Source organism: Equus przewalskii, chromosome 9 (assembly GCF_037783145.1).
Source record: "Equus przewalskii isolate Varuska chromosome 9, EquPr2, whole genome shotgun sequence".
In the NCBI taxonomy this organism is placed as follows: domain Eukaryota; kingdom Metazoa; phylum Chordata; class Mammalia; order Perissodactyla; family Equidae; genus Equus; species Equus przewalskii.
The window spans coordinates 80,423,869-80,442,593 of record NC_091839.1 but is presented as its reverse complement, the minus strand read 5'-3'; the positions used below and the strand labels follow the sequence as shown (position 1 = coordinate 80,442,593).

Genomic DNA, 18,725 nt, shown 5'->3' with positions numbered 1-18,725 from the left:
GACCGGACGTCGCGCGTGCGCAGGCGCTCGGCGCAGAAGTCTGCCGGAAGCCAAGATGGCGGATAGGTGTCCCCCGGGCCGCAGTTGGCGCGTTCTCCGTGTCTGAGCGGGTGTTTCGTCAGGGGCTGCGGCGAACACCTTCTCCGCCGCCATGGCCCGGCATCGGAATGTCCGAGGCTATAACTACGACGAAGGTAGGGGGCAGGGTCCTGCGAGGGGCGTCCCTGTCGCTGTCCCGGCCGGGCTCCCAGCACGTTGGTATCCCCTCGGCCCTGGAAGCGGCTGCGCAGGGGAGGCCAGGCTGGAGGGCGCCGGGGACCCCTGCGTGTGGGGGCGCGGGGCCGCCGCCCGCGGGGGTCGGTGCCCTTTGGGGCGGGTGTCGTGCCGCCGGCGTCGTGCGGGCACGTTGGGCGGCGGGGCCGGGGCCCCTGCGCGGCGGCCTTGTCCCTCCTCCCTCCCGCCCCTCCGGCCGGGTCTCGCCGGCCCGCCTCCTGCGCGGCTCCCGACCCCCTCCAAAGCGCCATATGTTATCTGTGTGCGCGACCCGGGTTGACTTAAGGGTTGCGGGCCTCTGTGCTGCTGTCACTGTGTTGGATCTACGTGTAAGTCTCGTGTGCTTGCTTACACGTATTCGGTGCAGGCCCTGGCTCGATCTACCTGCTTAGCTTATTCTCTCTGAGTTTCAAGCTAAGCTGGAAGCTTAGGAGACGGTAGAGAAGATACATATTAAAAAGGCCCAAGAGGTGAGTCGATCAGATGATCCTGAGGGGTATACTCCGTTCTGGGTTGGTCATTCTCGACGTCAGTGTCTTTTGAAATGGAAACAAAACGGTACTCGAAGGAAGCGGGGTTCGAAAAGGACTTAAGTGGTTTATGAAAATGAAATAAAAGGAAAAAATGTGTATACGAATGTTCTCTAGGAGTTTGCCAGGATGTTCAGGACCAGCACAACGTCTCTGTGCAGTGGATGATTCTAGGCATCGCCAAGCATCATACAGACTGAAGTTGTAGACAGATGGGAACGAGTGCTGCAGAGGAGTGCAGAGCATGTAGTGTGCTTAATGTGTTGTTGGTCATTATCGACACTCCCGGCAGATTATTCTAGAACATAAGTGCGGTCTAACCCTACTGGAGGGTAGCCAGCACCCTGTGCTACGTTTGGAGACTGGGATCCAGTCAGCCCAGCACACGGTAGGTTCCCGGTGTCTCTTCAGCGTGGAGGCTGCGCCAAGGATTGCGGTGGATGTGAGTATTGCACGTGGACTACCGCTACCTGAGAAAGGACTTTAGGCCCGCAGGTGTTTTTGCAGGTATGATACAGAAAGCATGATGAGGCCTGATTACTACTTGTTCATTTTTTGAATAAATATTTATCATTTTCTCAACCAATGTTAGTTGAGTGCTTATTCTTCATTAACCGAGTGCTTGGAGTACTGTTCTGCGCTTTGGGGACCGACAGTAAGATGTTTGAGGGAGTCTAAGGGGGGCGGTACACGAGTATCAGGCGACGAGAGTATAAGATGCTACGGAAAGTGCTCACACAGGGCGGTGGGAACCACATAGGGGAGAACACCTTACTCAGAACGGGCTGGAGGAGTTTGAGCAGGATTCTAGTGAAGGAAGGCTTCCTGGAGAAGAGGTGGTTGGTCTGCGGGAACCTGGCAACCCTGGGGCAGGTGGGAACAATTGATGACATCATAACCAAGGTGTTCCTATAGCATCGGAGGTCCGTCCCCTCTTCTTGCTTATGAAAGTTAGACTTATTTTAAGGGGCCGGTTTATTTCTCTTCTTCCCAGTTAGGCCTTCCCTTGTACTCTGAAAACAATAATTTAAAAATTTTCACAAGTAATGTAACGTCATTAGAGTTTGTGCTCCAAAACCGGTTGGTTCTTCTGTGTAGCTGTTGCGCTGTCCTCTCTAGTTTGGCGGTAACTCCGCACGACCACCTCAGGGGCTAGTGCGAAAGTGCCGGGAAGGCCAAGTCCGCGCTTTGTGTTTATGTTTACCCCAGTAGCTGGCACAATGCTTTTCATGCAGTAAATACTCTTAAGATTTTGTTGAGGAAAAGAACCACTTTACAAAAATCCCAGGAAACAATTCATCTTTTTATATAGTGGTACTTTAGGGTCAGTTTCAGTATTGAAAACCTGACCTAGTGAAAAAGAGTTTGCTGTCTTTAATATCTAAAAATGCTTTTTTGTGAAAGGCTTATTTATTTGCTATTAAGTTGTTATTAAATCGGGATTGTGATCTAATGACTTACTGAATGTTGCACATTTTTATCCAATAGTAATATTTATCTAATTTTTCTTTGCCCTGAACATTTGGTCTCTGCCTTTGAATGTGCTGTTCCTGCAGCCTGAATACCCTCAGAAACCTAGCTAACTATCTTTTGGGATTGTTTAAAATATCATATTCCTGGGGATCTTTCCCTATTCACCTCTCTCCCTTATCTGTTTTTGTTGTTCATATGTGTGTTTCCAATAGCTCTCTATTTCTCGTGTCGGACACTTGTCATGTGGTTTTGTAATTGCCCATTTTCTCATCTGTGTTCTGGTTACATTTGAGGTTTGTAGGGATGTGGGAACGTACCTGTCACTCACTATTGTACCCCAAATGTCTGTGATTGTCCCTGGCATAGTATTAGTTGTGTTGAATGAATAAATAAGTTTATGTAAATATATTTATGTTCTTTGTGGGTTTTTAGTTTTAAATTGTTTGATTCATTAATTTATAATAAAACGTGTTAGTTTGTGCCAGCCTTGTGCCAGGTAGTTGGCTACACAGAGTCTTACCTTGAAGGAGCTTAGAGTCTCAAGGAGTGAAACAAGTATAGGGCTTTGAAGCCAGTCAAGTGGAGTGTGCTGGAGACTGAGTGGCAGGGGCCTGCTGCTCTACAAACCAGAGGGCCCAGGGAAGGCATCTCCGTATAGGTGTCGTTTGAGCTAGAATCTTAACTAGGAGAAGGAAACTGCCTTAGGAACATCTGGTTAAAGAGCACATTCTAGTCAGTGGGAAAAAAGGGCATTTAGCCTGAGCAGAGTGCACACAAGGAGTTAGAAGATGGTTTTATAGAGATGACGTAGCTCCACATGAAGAAAAACTGCTTTCCTGTCTGATTGTATACCTTGTGTTAGTCAGTTGTATGAAAAATAAATTCTTGGGTTGTAGAGGACATTCGATGGAAAAAAATGGATTTCATTTCAGATTTTTGCCTACACTGGAAAGACAATTCAAATATGTGGTCTGTGGGATTATTATTTTTTGATCACATGAGGTAAAAACTTGGAAAACTTAGTAAAACACAGCTTAAAAACCTGAAGAACTGTGTATGTCTTTTATATGTATAAAGTCAGTAAATACGTACTTTGTGGCTAAAATGTTTAGAATTTTTTTGAAAAGTAGCATTCCAGGTTCCTTTAATTTTGATGAACAATTTAATTTCTTTTGGAGAGAATTCAGATGCTTTCTCATTAACAACTAAGAATATAAAAAGAACTTGTAAATGAATTTATCTCTTGTGTTTTTATTTTAGATTTTGAAGATGATGATCTCTATGGCCAGTCTGTAGAGGATGACTATTGTATTTCACCATCAACAGGTGAATTTTAAAAAATAATTTAATTTCCATTATATGGATGTTTAAAAATGTTAAGTGTTACTGCTCTCCTAGGACTAGAGTGTTCTGTAAGACTGTAATCCTATGTAACATTTAAAAAGATAATTATATGTTAACTTTTAAAGGTGTATAAAATAATTTCTTTACCCATGAATAGAATTTAAAGTTTTGATTCCATCATTTAGCTTTAAACAGTTTGAGGAAAATTCTGAAAACTGTGGCTTTTCCAGTATTCTTTGTAGCATGCAATTAATCTAAATTGTAATGAAATTGTAATTTAGTCAATAATGAAAATCTAAAACTTCTAAAGCCATACAGCAGTTAATTTTCCCAGGAATCTCTTGGATACTGGAAACATTGAAGTGTTATAGACTTCTCTTCATACAGTAGTTTATCTGCTGTTAAACAATTTGGTAAATAAACCAAATACATGTAGTTTAGACTTCTGATGGAGCCACAGAGTGATTTAGAGTTCAAGTTCCTGTAGGATTCCACATCAGAGCCTCATCTTCTGTCTCATCTGCCAAAAAATTTCTTCTTTGCCGCCATATTAAAAAAACATTCATATGTTATTCCAGCAAGACTGAGTCTTTGGTGTAAACTTTCTCTCACTAATTTCTCTAACAGTACATCTGTCTTCAAATTTCAGCCTGCTCTGCAAACAATTGGTGAAGATGCCCTGCTAAATTTTATTGTGCCATAAAATGGGGTACAATTAAATATAGTTAGATACAGCATAAATGTTATTCATACAACTCATTTTTCACAAGTTTAAAGGTTTAGTATAATTAACCTTTCCATCCGAGTCCACCCTGTCTTTAATGCTTTAATCCCACTTTTAGTCTCTGGAGACCAAATATGTCCTTTCTGACTTTGTAGAATTCCTTTTTCTTTATAAAGGCATAGGTGTTCTAAAAGTTGTCTTAGCACCTCTTCTCTTCCTGTCACCTTTTTTCTTGTTATTTGTTGCTCTGAAATGTATCTAGCCCTTTATTTATATTTTCCATGTTTGCCCATAACCAATCAGGACCTTTCCTCTCTTTAATGTTACACTGTTACCAGTCAGGATCCTGTTAGGAGATAGAAGTCACTCCAGTTATATTGCCAGAGAGAATTTAACGTAAAAAGTTGTTAACCAAGTATTAGAAAACAAAAACTGCAAAAAGTTGAACCCAAGTATCAAGGAAGAATTAACTTCAGGCAGGATCTGCACCCTTAGCACCTAAGAAAACAAAGGGACAAGGCTGAAACCAACCTTTTAGAAGCTTGTTGGGGCTGCTTGGACGTGAACTTAGACCTGTGATGAGAGGGTTTTGCTCTGTTGCTTTGCCTCTCAAGTTCAGACGTGGGACTCAGACCTCTGAGGAGGGGGACACTATGTGGCTGGTACTGATGTCCCTGAAGGGACCCTCTGAAGCTGGGCTTCAGCCTTTTGAAGAGGGAATTCTAGCTGGCTGGCTGGTCATGATGTCCAGGGGATGTGGGTCAGGGCATGGTGAAGCTGGTTCTAGGAGTTTTGGAAAAATTCTAAGCTGATTAATTGCTGTTGCTGGAACAAGCTACTTCTGCAAGGTGAAGTGTTGCTGGGATGATTGTGACTAGACAAGAAGCCAAAAGCAAAGGAGCATCTGTCTTCCTCTGGCCTTCCATTCTCCCTTTAGCTTCTCCCTGTTGGCTGATCCTAAAAGGGAGCTAGCTGTCGAAGAAGATATGTGCTTTGCAGAGACTGCAACCCCAGCATCACAAAGCAGAATAAAGAAGGCTGGATCAGAAGCTGAGAGCTGGCTTAATCGGCATTCCTTCTAAGCTCCTTATTTTCAGGGATTCAAAAGCTCACATTTTGTAGGGATTAGGAATAAAGGAAATTTCACTTTTTCCAGGGAACCTCCCAGGCACTTGCCATTTTGCAGTGTGTTAAAAAATGCCTTATGGGTTGACCCTCTTGGGTTCCTATAGTTCACTGTCGCAGAGGACTAGGTGACAAAGTGAGGTCTGGTAGCACTAACCTCATCACTCACATTGTCAGCGCAGTAGAGAGCCTGTCCATGAAACTGAGATGATGTAGGTGTGATAATTAGATTGGAGTTTTTGAAAAATCTCTTCTGCATAGTAGAGACTGGATTGAAGGCGGCACCTGGGTGGATGCAGGTAGATTAGTTAGAGATTGTTATACTAATCTAGAGCAGATGAGGATATTTTAGGACAGTGTTCTCAAAATGTGGTCCATGTATCATTAGCATCACTCGAGCATTTGTTAGAAAAGTAATTCTTGGCCCCACCCTGTTTTAACAAGCCCTCCAGGGTATGCTGATGCCTGCTTTGTTTATGACACTGGGGCATGGGTTTGGAAATAGATTCAAGAAATAATCATAGGAGTTGAGGTCTATAGGACTTGGAAGTTGGTTGAATGTTACTTGCACGAGAGTGGAAACCTTCATAGAGAGAGGGACTACTGAAAGGCATCTTAATATTGCAGGTGAACACATTCACTTATGGAGGCTTATCTGGATGAATCGTGCTTAATCTTGAGTAATGAGCTAACAGTACGCAAGCTATGGCATTCTGAGAGTGTTTTTCTGAGATTTGCCTTTATGGCCTCGCTTTCTTGAGGTCAAAGTGTCTCCGTGTATCTCTCACAGCTCTGGAGTGTGTCCTGTGTGTGGTTCACATCCATGACAAACCTGACTGAGAGTTACTTTTGTACACACCAAGAAGTCTACTGACTTTATCAAAGCAGGAGATAGTTAAATGGTTTTGAATTTCTTCTGTGACAAATTGGTATTTTTAACAAAAGCATATGGTTTTGGGTTTTTTAAATTTTCAGAACGTGCATAAAGTAACAGTAATATCAGATCAGAGACTTATTTTTCCTCTTTAGTGGTATATTTTCCAAGTGATTTTTAGTAAGAATTGAATAGTTTTGGAAGGATACTTTCTGTTCTTAAAGAAGCAGCTAATGTCATTGAAGAGATGGTCATATTCATGGTCTAATGGATTTTGATAATTGAGTGACTTTATCAATTAATGGGAATTTCTCTCTAAAATTGATCAGCACGAGTATTTTTTTTTCCCAAACTGTATTAAGCACAATTTTTGTGATGGAAAGGTGATTTCTAAATGTTACAGCTTTTTTTTTTTTTTTCCCTTTAGAAAGGTTGACTTTGATATCGAATATTGAGCATACATCAAGGAGCTGGGGATAGCAAAAAGAGCCTATATATAAAACTTTATTTCAACAGTTACAAATTTTGTTTCCGCTAATTCAGTTAGAAGTATTAAAAGATAAACTGAGTCATATTAAAATTTTTAAGTGTTTATTTGAGCAAACATTTTGAATCAGGCAGGTACAAACTGGAAGTGGTTAGGAGTGCTCCATTGTCAGGAGCTGGGGATAAGGTTTTTATAGAGAATACACGGAAGGAAAGCAAGGAAATTATTTGATTGGCTGTAGCTTAAGCGGTTGCATTATTTGGGAAAGCTTAGTTGGCTTTTTCTGATTAGCTTTGTTCTTAATCCTGAGGCATTTACAGGAATTGACTGGCTTAGTTTTCCAGTTACTACCGAGGCATTAGAACCACCTCAGTCTGCTGACCTCTGTGTGTGATCACTTGAACAGTAGTAATCCTTCAACTCAAAATCTTTATTGAGCGTCAATTAACATGTAAGAAAAACACTATTCTAATAAGTTTATAAGTTAGTGTGGTGTATGGCAGCTTGTTAGAAGTCTTCCTCAAGCCACATGCCACAACAGTATGGTGGGTAAAGAAATAGTCCTGCCTAAAGGAGTTTGGGAAGGCTTCTGGAAGGAGATGGGATGGGACGGGTGAATTGGGGAGTAGTAATGCCATCCTAGAGAGAGGAAGCAGCAGTGCTTGACCAGTGGCCTGTTAGCGACGTGTGTTTGGGAAGACCCACACGGTTAATGCAGTAGCAGCAGGAAAGAGGGCCAGGAAGGGAAATAGGAGCCAAATAGTGGAAGGCAGTTGTTTTAGGTGTATAGTGTCAGCTTACTGAAGGTTTTTGAGTAAGGGGGTAGTATTTTAGGAAGTAACTGATGCAGATACGCGAAGTGGACCACAGGTCGGGCAGATGGAGTGGAGACTGGCCTACTGGTGTTTCCTGACCTTCGCTGATGATGCCAGTCAGCTGGGAGTAATTTTAAAAGTACAGCTTGCCTGCCCTGTCCCAGCACCAGAGTCAGAATCTCCAGGGGAAGAAGTCTAGAAAGCTGCATTTTTAATGAGCGCCCCCATGATTTTTATTTTAAGGTGTTCAGGAAACAGTTTTAGGCAGTTTTGGGAGTCAGGTTTTGAATTCTGTGAACTCTTATGTTTGTCAAAATGCCTTAAATTTTAAAAGTCGCTATGAGTGTCCAATTTTTCAAAAAGCATTTCCATCAAAGTTTGTAATTTAAGTTTTTAGAAGAGAATAGCACTTTCTCTCCATTGCTTTTCTCTCAGTCCTTTTATTATATTTGTTGCCTTTTGGGCTTTCATTTCAACTTCAAAGATTTGGACCGTTGTTCCCCCCAGTAGCTATTTTCCCTGGGGAATTTCCCTCCCAACTCCTGGCAGATCCAGCCATCACTATTTCCGAAACAATAGCCACAGTATGGGTTTCTCGGTTGGATTTGTGTGTGTAAGGGGGTAGGCAACCCCCCCAGAAAAATAGCTCCTAGGAGGCAGAGTAGAAGTCTGGACATTGACAACTTCCTCTTCTCTGTCCATGTTTCCTAAGTCAAAATTATTGAGGAAAATGTCTCATTTCTTGTCTTACTTGATTTTTGATTTGTCTTAGATTTTTTCCTCACAGTTGAGAGCTATGAGGGGAAGTTGGGGAAAGTTTATTTGTTGCTTTTAGCCTAAACTCAGTAGTGTTTTACAGCCAGGAGAGTAATTTGTAATAACCAGTAATCACCAGGCACAAAATGGCCCAGGTTATAGTTTGTAGTACTAAGACATTTCATTAAATCTAAGATGCCACGGATTGTAAGACATATCATTATTTCACGTACCACTTAAAAAAAATTGGCTGTCAAAGTTTTACGTAATGCTAAGATGCCATTGGTTGTAAGGCACATCCCTCATTCTGGGATTTTAATGTGATAAAAGTGGTCATCTTAGAGAATCTGTGAAATAGGATGTCTCTTCTGCTCTTTAGCCATGCTCACTTTATAATAATTTATATAATTCTTGCACCAGAGGGGGGGAAATAAGAATATATACAAAACATAATCTTTGCAGCTCAGCCTGTAAAGTACTAAAAAAAAAAGCAGTAATCATCTTAATGAAAATGCTTGCACAGGGGCTGGCCCGGTGGTGCAGCGGTTAAGTGCGCACGTTCCGATTCGGCGGCCCGGGGTTCGCCAGTTCGGATAACGGCTGATTCGGCAGACATCCCACATATAAAGTAGAGGAAGATGGGCATGGATGTTAGCTCAGGGCCAGTCTTCCTCAGCAAAAAGAGGAGCATTGGCAGCAGATGTTAGCTCAGGGCTAATCTTCCTCAAAAAAAAAAAATGCTCGCACATTTGGAAAGATACATTAACTTTCTGATTAAGAAATATTCCAGTAAATATACGACTTTACAATAAAAAACGGTAAAAGCTTGATAGAGGTGTAAGAAAGAGTTGAAACTAATGAGTAATGTTGCAAAGGCAAAATACTCATAGATTGTGCAGAGCCAAGCAGTAAGCAGGCACAAAACAGGACATGTGGCCAGACTGAGCCAAGAGGAAGAATGTGAGGCTATCTGGCATTACACTGTAATTACAGTATAATAGTCTGTGGTTGGTGTTATTGGACTTTGTACCTGCTGCTATTATGCAAATCATTGAAGTGTTGGGGGAAAATCTCATAAAGCAAAAGCAACTTGAATGTTACACCCTGATCATTCCCTATTTACTGTTTGGTATGAGCTAGTTTGTGTTAAGGACACATGCATCATAGCAGAATACATTGAGTTCTCTCAGCTGCTGTGTATTTCTCTCATTCTCTTCTTGTCCAAGGTGTCCTCCACTTGTCAGTTTTTGTGACGTCTTACCTCCTTTATTATAGCTGCTCCTGTCATCAGTGATTACTAGATCTTCTACGTTTCTGCAGTGCTTATAGTCTGTAATACTCATTTGGCTTTTAAAATACATCAGTAGGTTTTTCTTCTTTGCCTTCCCTGCTAATCTGTAAGGCCCTCATTGATTTATACTGTGAATGCATAGCACTTATGCCTGGCCTTCTGAGTACAGGTGTTTCACAGTGTTACACATAAGCCGTGGTATTATCTATTGTCTGTATATGCATTATCTATAAACTTTGAGTGTAGTTAGTTCCACTTACTTTCATAGGTAGTGCCTTCCTGAAAACATGCACAAAAGTTAAATGTGGGAACGCTAAGTGATAGACTTAACATGTTACGTGCTCTTCCACAAAGCTAAATAACATTTAATCCCTAATAACACCTTGCCTTTAAAATACTGTATTGATAGTTCTATCCTTCTTAATTTATTCTTTAATTTTATTCCTTCACAATTGAACACAGTCTTCAGAAATTGACTTCAGTGGGCATCCACTTGAGGCAAAAGAGTCAACACTTTGGGCATGTGTGCTTATTTTTTTTGCCACTTGTATTTTGTAGATGAGACTCAGGCATATATTGGCAGTTTGGTGTTTTGTCTTTCCTCCTTTTAATGAAATATACAGTACTCAGTTATGTATTGAGTGGTGACAGTGCCAGTACTGCAGAGTAACACGGGCTGATGTCTGAAAGTCAAAGTTAGGTATATGATGGCACTAGTACACAGTGTCAGTGTATGATTTAAAGTACGAGTGGTTCAAAAGTTAAAGCCTGGGCCGGCCCGGTGGCGCAGTGGTTTAAGTTCACACGTTCTGCTCTGGTGGCCTGGGGTTTGCTGCTTCGGATCCTGGTTGTAGACATGGCACAGCTTGGCAAGCCATGCTGTGATAGGCATCCCACACATGAAAAAGTAGAGGAAGATGGGCACAGATGTTAGCTCAGGGCCAGTCTTCCTCAGCAAAAAAGAGGAGGATTGGCAGCAGATGTTATCTCAGGGCTATTCCTTAAAAAAAAAAAAAAAAGCCTATGATTTTGGTTGACTCCTGGATTCAGGCAAAATTAGCAATTCTTGGAAAGTGAAAATTAACCTAGTCTATTTAATTATGAAAATAAGCAAGTTTGATAAGTTTGAAATACGTGTACGAAAGAAGAGAAAATTTCAGGAAAGACCGAGTAGCAGGCAAGGATGAGATATTAGGAAAGGTAGTCTTTGAAAACTTCGGAGAAAGTAAGCTCGGTGGAATGGATTTGGAAAAGGAGGAAAGTAAGGAAGACGATTATACGAGGCTGATGAATAGTTAGGGCGTTTGAGCAGAATTTGAGGTATGATATATTTTGTCTTTGTTTTTGTTTTCATCCATTATTATAGAATGTGGGTAAATGACTGTATGTGGTACGTCAGAATCTTTAATTTTTACTGTAATTTTTGTGAAAAGAATAGTTAATGGGACATGGCTGTACTCTAGCGTTTTTGAATCATTTTATATTCTAGCTGCTCAGTTTATATACTCACGACGCGACAGCCCTTCAGTTGGTGAGCCGGTGGAAGAATATGATTATGAGGACCTGAAAGAGCCCTCCAGTGCACTGTTGAACCGTCAGCTAAGTGGAGTTGATCAAGGTATAGAAAACATACTATATCTGTGTTTCCTGAGAATGACTAGTAATTAATATATTTGAAGGTGTTGGTTTTATGATGATTGTTCATAATAGTGATTCTGGGTAGTACTGGTACAAACGTATCGTTTCTTCAAGGAAAATTTACATTTATTAAGTGTGTTTTGTGAGGAGTGCATGGTTAACTGTATAGTTGAAAAGTTGATTGGCTGTTATTTAGTAGCTGGAGTTTTTGATTGAACTCTCCCATTATTCATCTCCTTAGGAGAGAAGCTTGAGTGTTTTTGTTCTTTTAGCAATATTTATTTTTTCATAAGCTCTATGTGGAGCTTATGATTAGATTACAGAAGCTCATTTCCTTGCAAAATGTTAGGTTCCAAAAGGCTGGGTTTAAAAAAAGTTTCTTTTCAATCCAAAGTAACACTATACAAGTCCTGATTGGTCTTATCTGTGGAAATTAAATTTCAAGATAAAACTTGTAAATGGTAATGACGTTCGTTCTGAGTTTGCTTCTTTTCACTTTGGTTAAAAATTTTAACAAAGATATTTATATTTTGGCTTTGGTCTTTTTTTTTTTTTTTTTTAATTTAATCAATCCAAAGTAACACTATACAAGTCCTGATTGGTCTTATCTGTGGAAATTAAATTTCAAGATAAAACTTGTAAATGGTAATGACGTTCGTTCTGAGTTTGCTTCTTTTCACTTTGGTTAAAAATTTTAACAAAGATATTTATATTTTGGCTTTGGTCTTTTTTTTTTTTTTTTTTAATTTGCTGAGGGAGGTTGGCCCTGAGCTAATATCTGTGCCAGTCTTCCTCCATTTTGCATGTGGGTTGCCAGCACAGTATGGCAGTAGTGTGGATCTGTCACTCAAGCCATAGATTGGTGAACAATGTGGCAGAACTAAAATGGCCCGTGTAACATTAATGCCACCTGTTGGTAGTGAGCAGGGCTGAGCCGATTTGCTCTTTCTTTGGAGTGTGGCTTTGTTCTATAAACATTTTTAAATTGAAAATTTGTAACAGTTAATTTGAAAACAGAAAGAGGAAATGTATAAATATGAGAGCTGATCTTTGAATAAATTAGTAAGATATATATCAGCTACTAACCAAATCAAGAACAATGGAGAGAAAGCACAAATATACAAAATTAGAAAGTAGAAAGGGAAAAAACAGATAAAGATTTAAAAAATTTCTTTATCAACTCTCAAAATACATTTGACAGTCTGGGTAAAGTTTGTAAAGGAGGTGCTGTGTAAACTCCATAGCATTTGATTGTAGTTTTAAAGAAAGTGTCACAGTTGTCATTGTGGGGTGAGAGGATAGGAATAGAGTAGAGGTCTTCTACTCTTTCTGCTCTTTCTCAGAATGATTATGGAGGTTTGAAATTCAGGTAAGTTTGAGAATGAAAGTTGATCATTTCTACCTGATGTGTAGGTAATTGCCTGATAACAATAATGATGATTGTGGCTAACCTTTACTAAATGCTTTCCAGGGACTGTTCTCAGTGCTGTTCAGGTATTAACATACTTAATCTTCATAAGAACCTTAGGAGGTAAACCAGTTACTGTCCTCATCTTACAGGGTAGGAAAATGAGACACAGAGAAGTAACTTGGCCGAGGTTGCACCCGGTAGTAAGTGACATTAGGATACGAACCAAGACAGCCTGACTCCATATCTCTACTCATTGTGTATGTGTAGAAAATAGTTGCTGTAATTAATAAGAAGGGCCCTGAGGCTAGCTATACTAACTGTTCTCCAGTTTCAGGAATTCATGTTTTTATGAAATAGGTATACTTTTCCAAGTGTAGCTTACTAGCCTAAAGTTAATCTTGTACTCAAGCAAAGCAGAATTACCCATATATTTGAGGAATTTATTTTTAATAATTAAAAAAGCAAAGAGAAAAGTATCAAATACTTTTTTTTTAAAGGAAGGGATTGCTAGTAGATTCCTTATTCAACATGTAAACATGTAAAATGTAATATAATTGCATTCTGTGAAATGGTTTCATGGAGCACGGAAGACCTGCGTTCTGTTTTGATTACCGTTCACTTAAAGGTGCCAGGATTTTCTGTCATCTTAGCTTTATGAATTAGAGTTTGCTTGATAGCCCTGGGTCATAGAAGTATTGTGAGGATTACAAAAGATATGTATATATCTCTTAAGTATTTCGAAAATTGCCCAGTGCTATACAAATATAAATGAATATGTTCATCCATTTTTATTCAGTGGCCTCTGGGTACCAGGTACTATTTTAGGATCTAGGGATATAAAACCTCTGCTTTTGTGGAATTTACATCATTATGAATATTAGTAATTACTTTTTAGAGTAATGTCATCAGAAAATAAAAATCCTTAAAGATTTTATACTTTCAGATTTAAATTTTTTATTTTTAAAATGAATGTCCATTCTCAATCTACTGGAGTTCCTTATTTTTATGTCATTTTTATATTAAGTTTATCTTGCCCATTTTTGAGGAGTTAGTAAGGATGATTTTAGTTGGCTGGGGAAAACTGAAGTTAGCCTAAAAGGAAACTTAAGGTATTAATTTAAGAAATTAAAAAAATATACTTAGTAATTAACTAGGTTTACTTACAAGTTAGAAGTATTCCCATACCTACCCTCTGTTTCTATACATGGAAAAAATCATCAGTGCAGACATCAGTCCTCATCATTGACTGAAAATAGATATTAGTGTATACGGTTTACACTTTTTTCAAGCATTAGTATTATTTAGGAGACATTTATTATAGTGACTTCTTAATAAAATTATTCTCCCGATAAGGGATGATAGGTATATTGTGGATAAAAATATAATCGTTACAAATAATTTTTGCCAAAGCAAAAGGAGAGTTGAACATCCTATAGTTTCAAATCCTTTTTTCAGTTTTGAAAATCGAGTGTTCTGTCTTGAGACCATTTAGTGTAGCCTTTAATTATTGCTGTCTGTTCTAGCTCGTCTTTATTCATGCCTTGATCACATGAGAGAGGTATTTGGAGATGATGTGCCAGACGACGTATTGATTGAAGCAGTTCTGAAGAGCAAGTTTGACGTGCAGAAGGCTTTGTCAATGGTTCTGGAGCAAGACAGCCTGCAGAATTTGAAGGTGAAGAGTCAGGGAGCAGTATCTGCAGGAAAGATAGCTAAAGGTATGCTTTTACTTGTTCTCTTTTAGTTGTTTTAAGTTAATGCTTTTAAAGAGGCTTTGATTTGCTTGAGCTGTTCTGAAAAATGGGCAGAAAATTTTGCATGTTACAGTAACTCTTGATTCCTGTCAGTTGATTTTCTAGTTTGTGAATTTTTAAACTGAGGGCTTTGTTCCCTTGTCTCTGATAAAGCCTGTTTTTAAATTTTTTTTTCCCTGCTTGTTTGTGTAACTAACAGAATATAGGGGAAATAAAATCAGATAAAAACAAGACAAGACACTTTTTGCTTCTTGTGAATAGCTTAGGGAGCTTTTTAATTATTGTTGTTTTTTAACTCTAATAGTTGAGGAGTTGGAAATTAATAGCCAGATTAATGTCAAAAAATTCCTTTATGCTTAAAGCAGATATAAATATAATTTGGTTTTATTTAAGTATCGTGACTATCATAATTATAGTTTCTGGCGTTTCATAGACCTTTAATTTTAAATTTATAGAATTTGGGGTTAAATTTGGAGTTAGTTGACACAAGAAGGGAACTCAGGTACCTTTGTGTTAATTGGTATGATATCTGGCGGTGGGAGCATGGTGCTTTGTTAACTGGGTTGATATTTCTTGTAACCTGAGGACTAGATTTTTCCTATAACAAAGAGGCCTGCAGTCTGTTACTGTGAAATAAAGGTGGTTTTAATTTTCTATTTAAAAAATTTTTATTTTGGGGGGTATGTGCTTTTAACTGACCAATATGAGAATGAGGCTGTAATATATCATCTCTGTTAATAGTTTATCCCAGATCATGGTAGAAATATAGGCTGTTAGTTGTTTGCTTGTATTTAATACAAGCAAAAATACAAGTAAAAATAAAGAAGAAGATGAACCTAGTTCTTTCCGTTGGTGTTTTTGGATGATTTGAATTTGAGACAATCCTGACTATAATTTAAGTATGTTAAAACCTCGTTGAAGTATGTTAAAAAAACATTATAAAATTTGTGAAAATTAGAATATTGACTAACTTGGTATTACATTTGTATCTATCAGTGAACAAAGTATGAAGGTCACTTTAGGTGGTTAAAGGAGGGTAAAATTCCTTTATTGTTGTTCCTTAGAGTGTTCATTTTTTATTAAATAATGATCATGTATCACTTTATTCATGTCATAATCAAAAGAATCATTTAGTAATTAAATGCCTCATTTCATGTTTCTTTTTGGTTGCTGTGACTGTCTTCTGCATATGTCAACCATTCATCTGAAAATTAATGGCTCTTGGAAGGTAAGGAGTCTTATCATCTTCCTCTAAAGTGTCATCTGATGATGTTCAACACTCTTGTCCTCAATCCGCAAACCATTTGGATTGTAGTAGCAAACCCTTTGATTTTTCTGGCCCAGTAGTAAAATATGGATTATATCATAATTCCTCAGTTGTACCAAGTCACTGTTTACTCCATAAAAAAAAGAAACTTGACAGACCTAGAAGTGAAAAGAAACTAGAATCATGTAAGTTAACAAAAGAGCTGTCAGTAGCTGATCTAATTGATGATATGCCAAGAGATTCTTGTGAAAGTCAGCCATCAGTCAGATTAACATCCACAGATAGTCTGCAAAGTCTGCTTTCACAGAGTCTAGATGCTGATTTGTTGAGACCTCATACATCAGAATGTGTTTCCAGAGATGATTCTGCATTCAAAGGAATACAAGATTTAAAATCCTTAATGATAAAGAACATTGCACCCCATAACTCTCTTTTTATTCAAAATGATTCATTATCTGATTTGCAAAACATTCCAGTACAAAACAGCTTAGGAAGTTTACATGATCCTTTGCTCTTAACTAGCTCACTGGAGAATATGGCTCTTGATAATTTAAATGCTAGTAGAATGACTGAAGTTGGAAGTGTTTCTTTAGTTGAACAAAGTGCCAAGAATTACATTTTAAAAAATGACGATTTGCAGTTTTCCCAATGTGAACTTCCATCCCTAGCTGAACTGTTTCAGGAACACAAAGAAAACAATCCAAGCCAGTACTTTCCTTTACCAGATCTTTGCAACCAAGCCTCTGCCAATTTCACAGATCTAAGGCTGGGATGTTTTCCCCTGTCACAACCAGCAAATCATTATCAGTCTTCGACTGGGATATCAGAATTAACAGGATCTCTGTCGTCTTTGGCATTTCATAAAGCTTCTCCTACGAGAGACCTTGAGGATTTGTCACTTTCTGATTTGATTGCAGAAACGATTGATATAGACAACTCTCAGATTAAGAAAGATTCCTTTACGCTCAGTTTATCTGAAATGAGGTCACCTGGATTAGATTCAAACATTGATCTTAGTGTCCTTATAAAAACCCCAGATTTTGTTCCAAAACCTGTAGCAGCCCAGTCAGTTGCTCCAACACCAGGAACTAAAGTTCCAAGTTCAAAGTTAGGGAAAAACTCCAGTTCTGCTAAGGATAATAAGAAAAACAATAAAGGCTTCCTGACTAGGAAACCAGCTATTTCTGCCTCTTGGACCAAGGCCCTTGCTGCTAGACCTTCAGCTTTTGCTTCAACACTCTGTCTTCGTTACCCATTGAAAAGCTGCAAGCGACGCACCCTAGACCTCTATAAGACTTTTCTTTATAGTAGACAAGTTCAAGACATAAAGGACAAAGAAATAAGTCCTCTTATAGCAATAACTCCATTTGACTTCAAATCAGCATCTCCTGATGACATTGTAAAATCTAATCAAAAGAAAGCTTTTACTAGAGAATAGTAACAAAAGGAAAACTTGATAACTGCTGTAGAGCTTTTTATTTTAAATTAATTTTAAGTCTTTATAGTGTTACTTTATGAGATTTAAGTCGTGATTTTTACGTTAAAGTTGTCTTAAGTTAGTTGATAACTTTAGTTGATATGTGTTTTTGCACTGAAATCTTTTTTTACTGTATCTTCTTTTAGTGATAACTGGCTTTATTTAAGTTGATAGCCTGGAATGGGTGTATCTTTACAAAGTGCATATGGAAACTTGATATTATGAAATCAAATCTCAGATATTTTTGTTTGAAGCATTCAAATTTATAAGTTTTTACAATGAGACATTTTCTTTTATAAAATATTTTTGTGTTTTGTTCTTAAAAATGCCACCACTTGGGATTATAATTTAGTGATAAAGCTTTCTCTCATGTAGCATAGCATAGCTGAGACAATATTATATTTTAAAATATTAGTGATATCATTCCCAGTTTCATTATTTTTCTGTAGGTGAATACTAAAATATTTCTATTAGAAAGTCTTAAAACTCCTGAGTTTTAAGAATACTGTGGAGGTTGTTGAAATACATTTTTGATGATAATAAAAGGAAAATCCTTTAAGGGACCATGTAAATATTGAAGTTGCATTAATACATAAATTATTTTTATACATTTTCAAAACCATTTGTCCTAAATGCACACTTTAAAATAAATCTATGCAAAGTGTTTTCAAGTATGGTTGTAAGTTCTTTGAATAGATAATTTTATCAGATCTTTGTAACTTTTTTTACTATAAGCAATGAAATGTGGAGTTTTTCTCTTTGCTACTGCCACCTGTGTGCATAGAATGACAAAGTTTTAGCAATGGCAGACCAAATAAGAGCTCTTCTAGTCAGTAGAACAAGTATGAATTCATCCTCTAGAGCAGTGGTTCTCAACTAGCCGTCAGAATCACTGGGGGAGTTTTCAAAACACAGATGCTGTGGCTTCACTCCAGACATGGTGACCCAGTCTCTGAGGGATGACGCTTAGGAATGTGTTTTCAGAATGGTCCCCTGGTGGTTCTAACGTGTTACTTCTGCTTGAGAACCACTGCCTTAGAGAAAGAAATCAGTAGAATGAAACGAATTGCTACTGCTAAGAATGACATCTGACCAACTAGAATTTATATTTCATATTTTTTAGTAATCAGGAGTTACCAGGGAAAATTACTAATAAGGAATTATGGTCTCTTGCATAGGAGATGCTGACATTATTAGTATTTCTCGTGGGAAAAAATAGTATCTAAAATGTTACTTCTTAATGAAAATAAAATATCTAGCCTTTTCTCAGTAAAGATGTTTTTCTGTGGCAGCTGCTTCACTATGCAATTCATATTTTTTTTTTTGTATTTCTTGTTTCTCTTTATTTTCAGAATGACAGTCCAGAATTTTTAGCTGTGTGCCATGTTTTTAATCCAGTGTTTTGGTGGGAAAACTTAAGCCAGCATTCTGTTGTCATTTTTCTTGACCACTTTCTTGTGGTGTCTTCTGGTCTTGTTTTTAATTG

At 38.3% G+C, this 18,725-nt stretch overlaps 1 protein-coding gene across 5 annotated transcripts in view; it reads left to right on the top strand.

Annotated features, from left to right (window-relative positions):
* The first annotated feature begins 4 nt into the window (after positions 1-4).
* The window catches only part of HBS1L (HBS1 like translational GTPase), a 78,313-nt gene continuing 59,592 nt past the window's right edge, over positions 5-18,725 (top strand). For 2 of the 5 annotated variants that reach the window (XM_070559379.1, XM_070559381.1), the window contains exons 1-4: positions 53-194; positions 3,537-3,602; positions 11,182-11,310; positions 14,265-14,459. In XM_070559379.1, the coding sequence (XP_070415480.1) occupies positions 152-194; positions 3,537-3,602; positions 11,182-11,310; positions 14,265-14,459 (433 nt within the window). In that variant the 5' untranslated portion in view covers positions 53-151. Of the gene's footprint in view, positions 195-3,536; positions 3,603-11,181; positions 11,311-14,264; positions 14,460-15,728; positions 17,906-18,725 lie in introns of those variants that run through there. The other 3 variants (XM_008528321.2, XM_008528311.2, XM_070559382.1) reach the window with 3 other exon arrangements.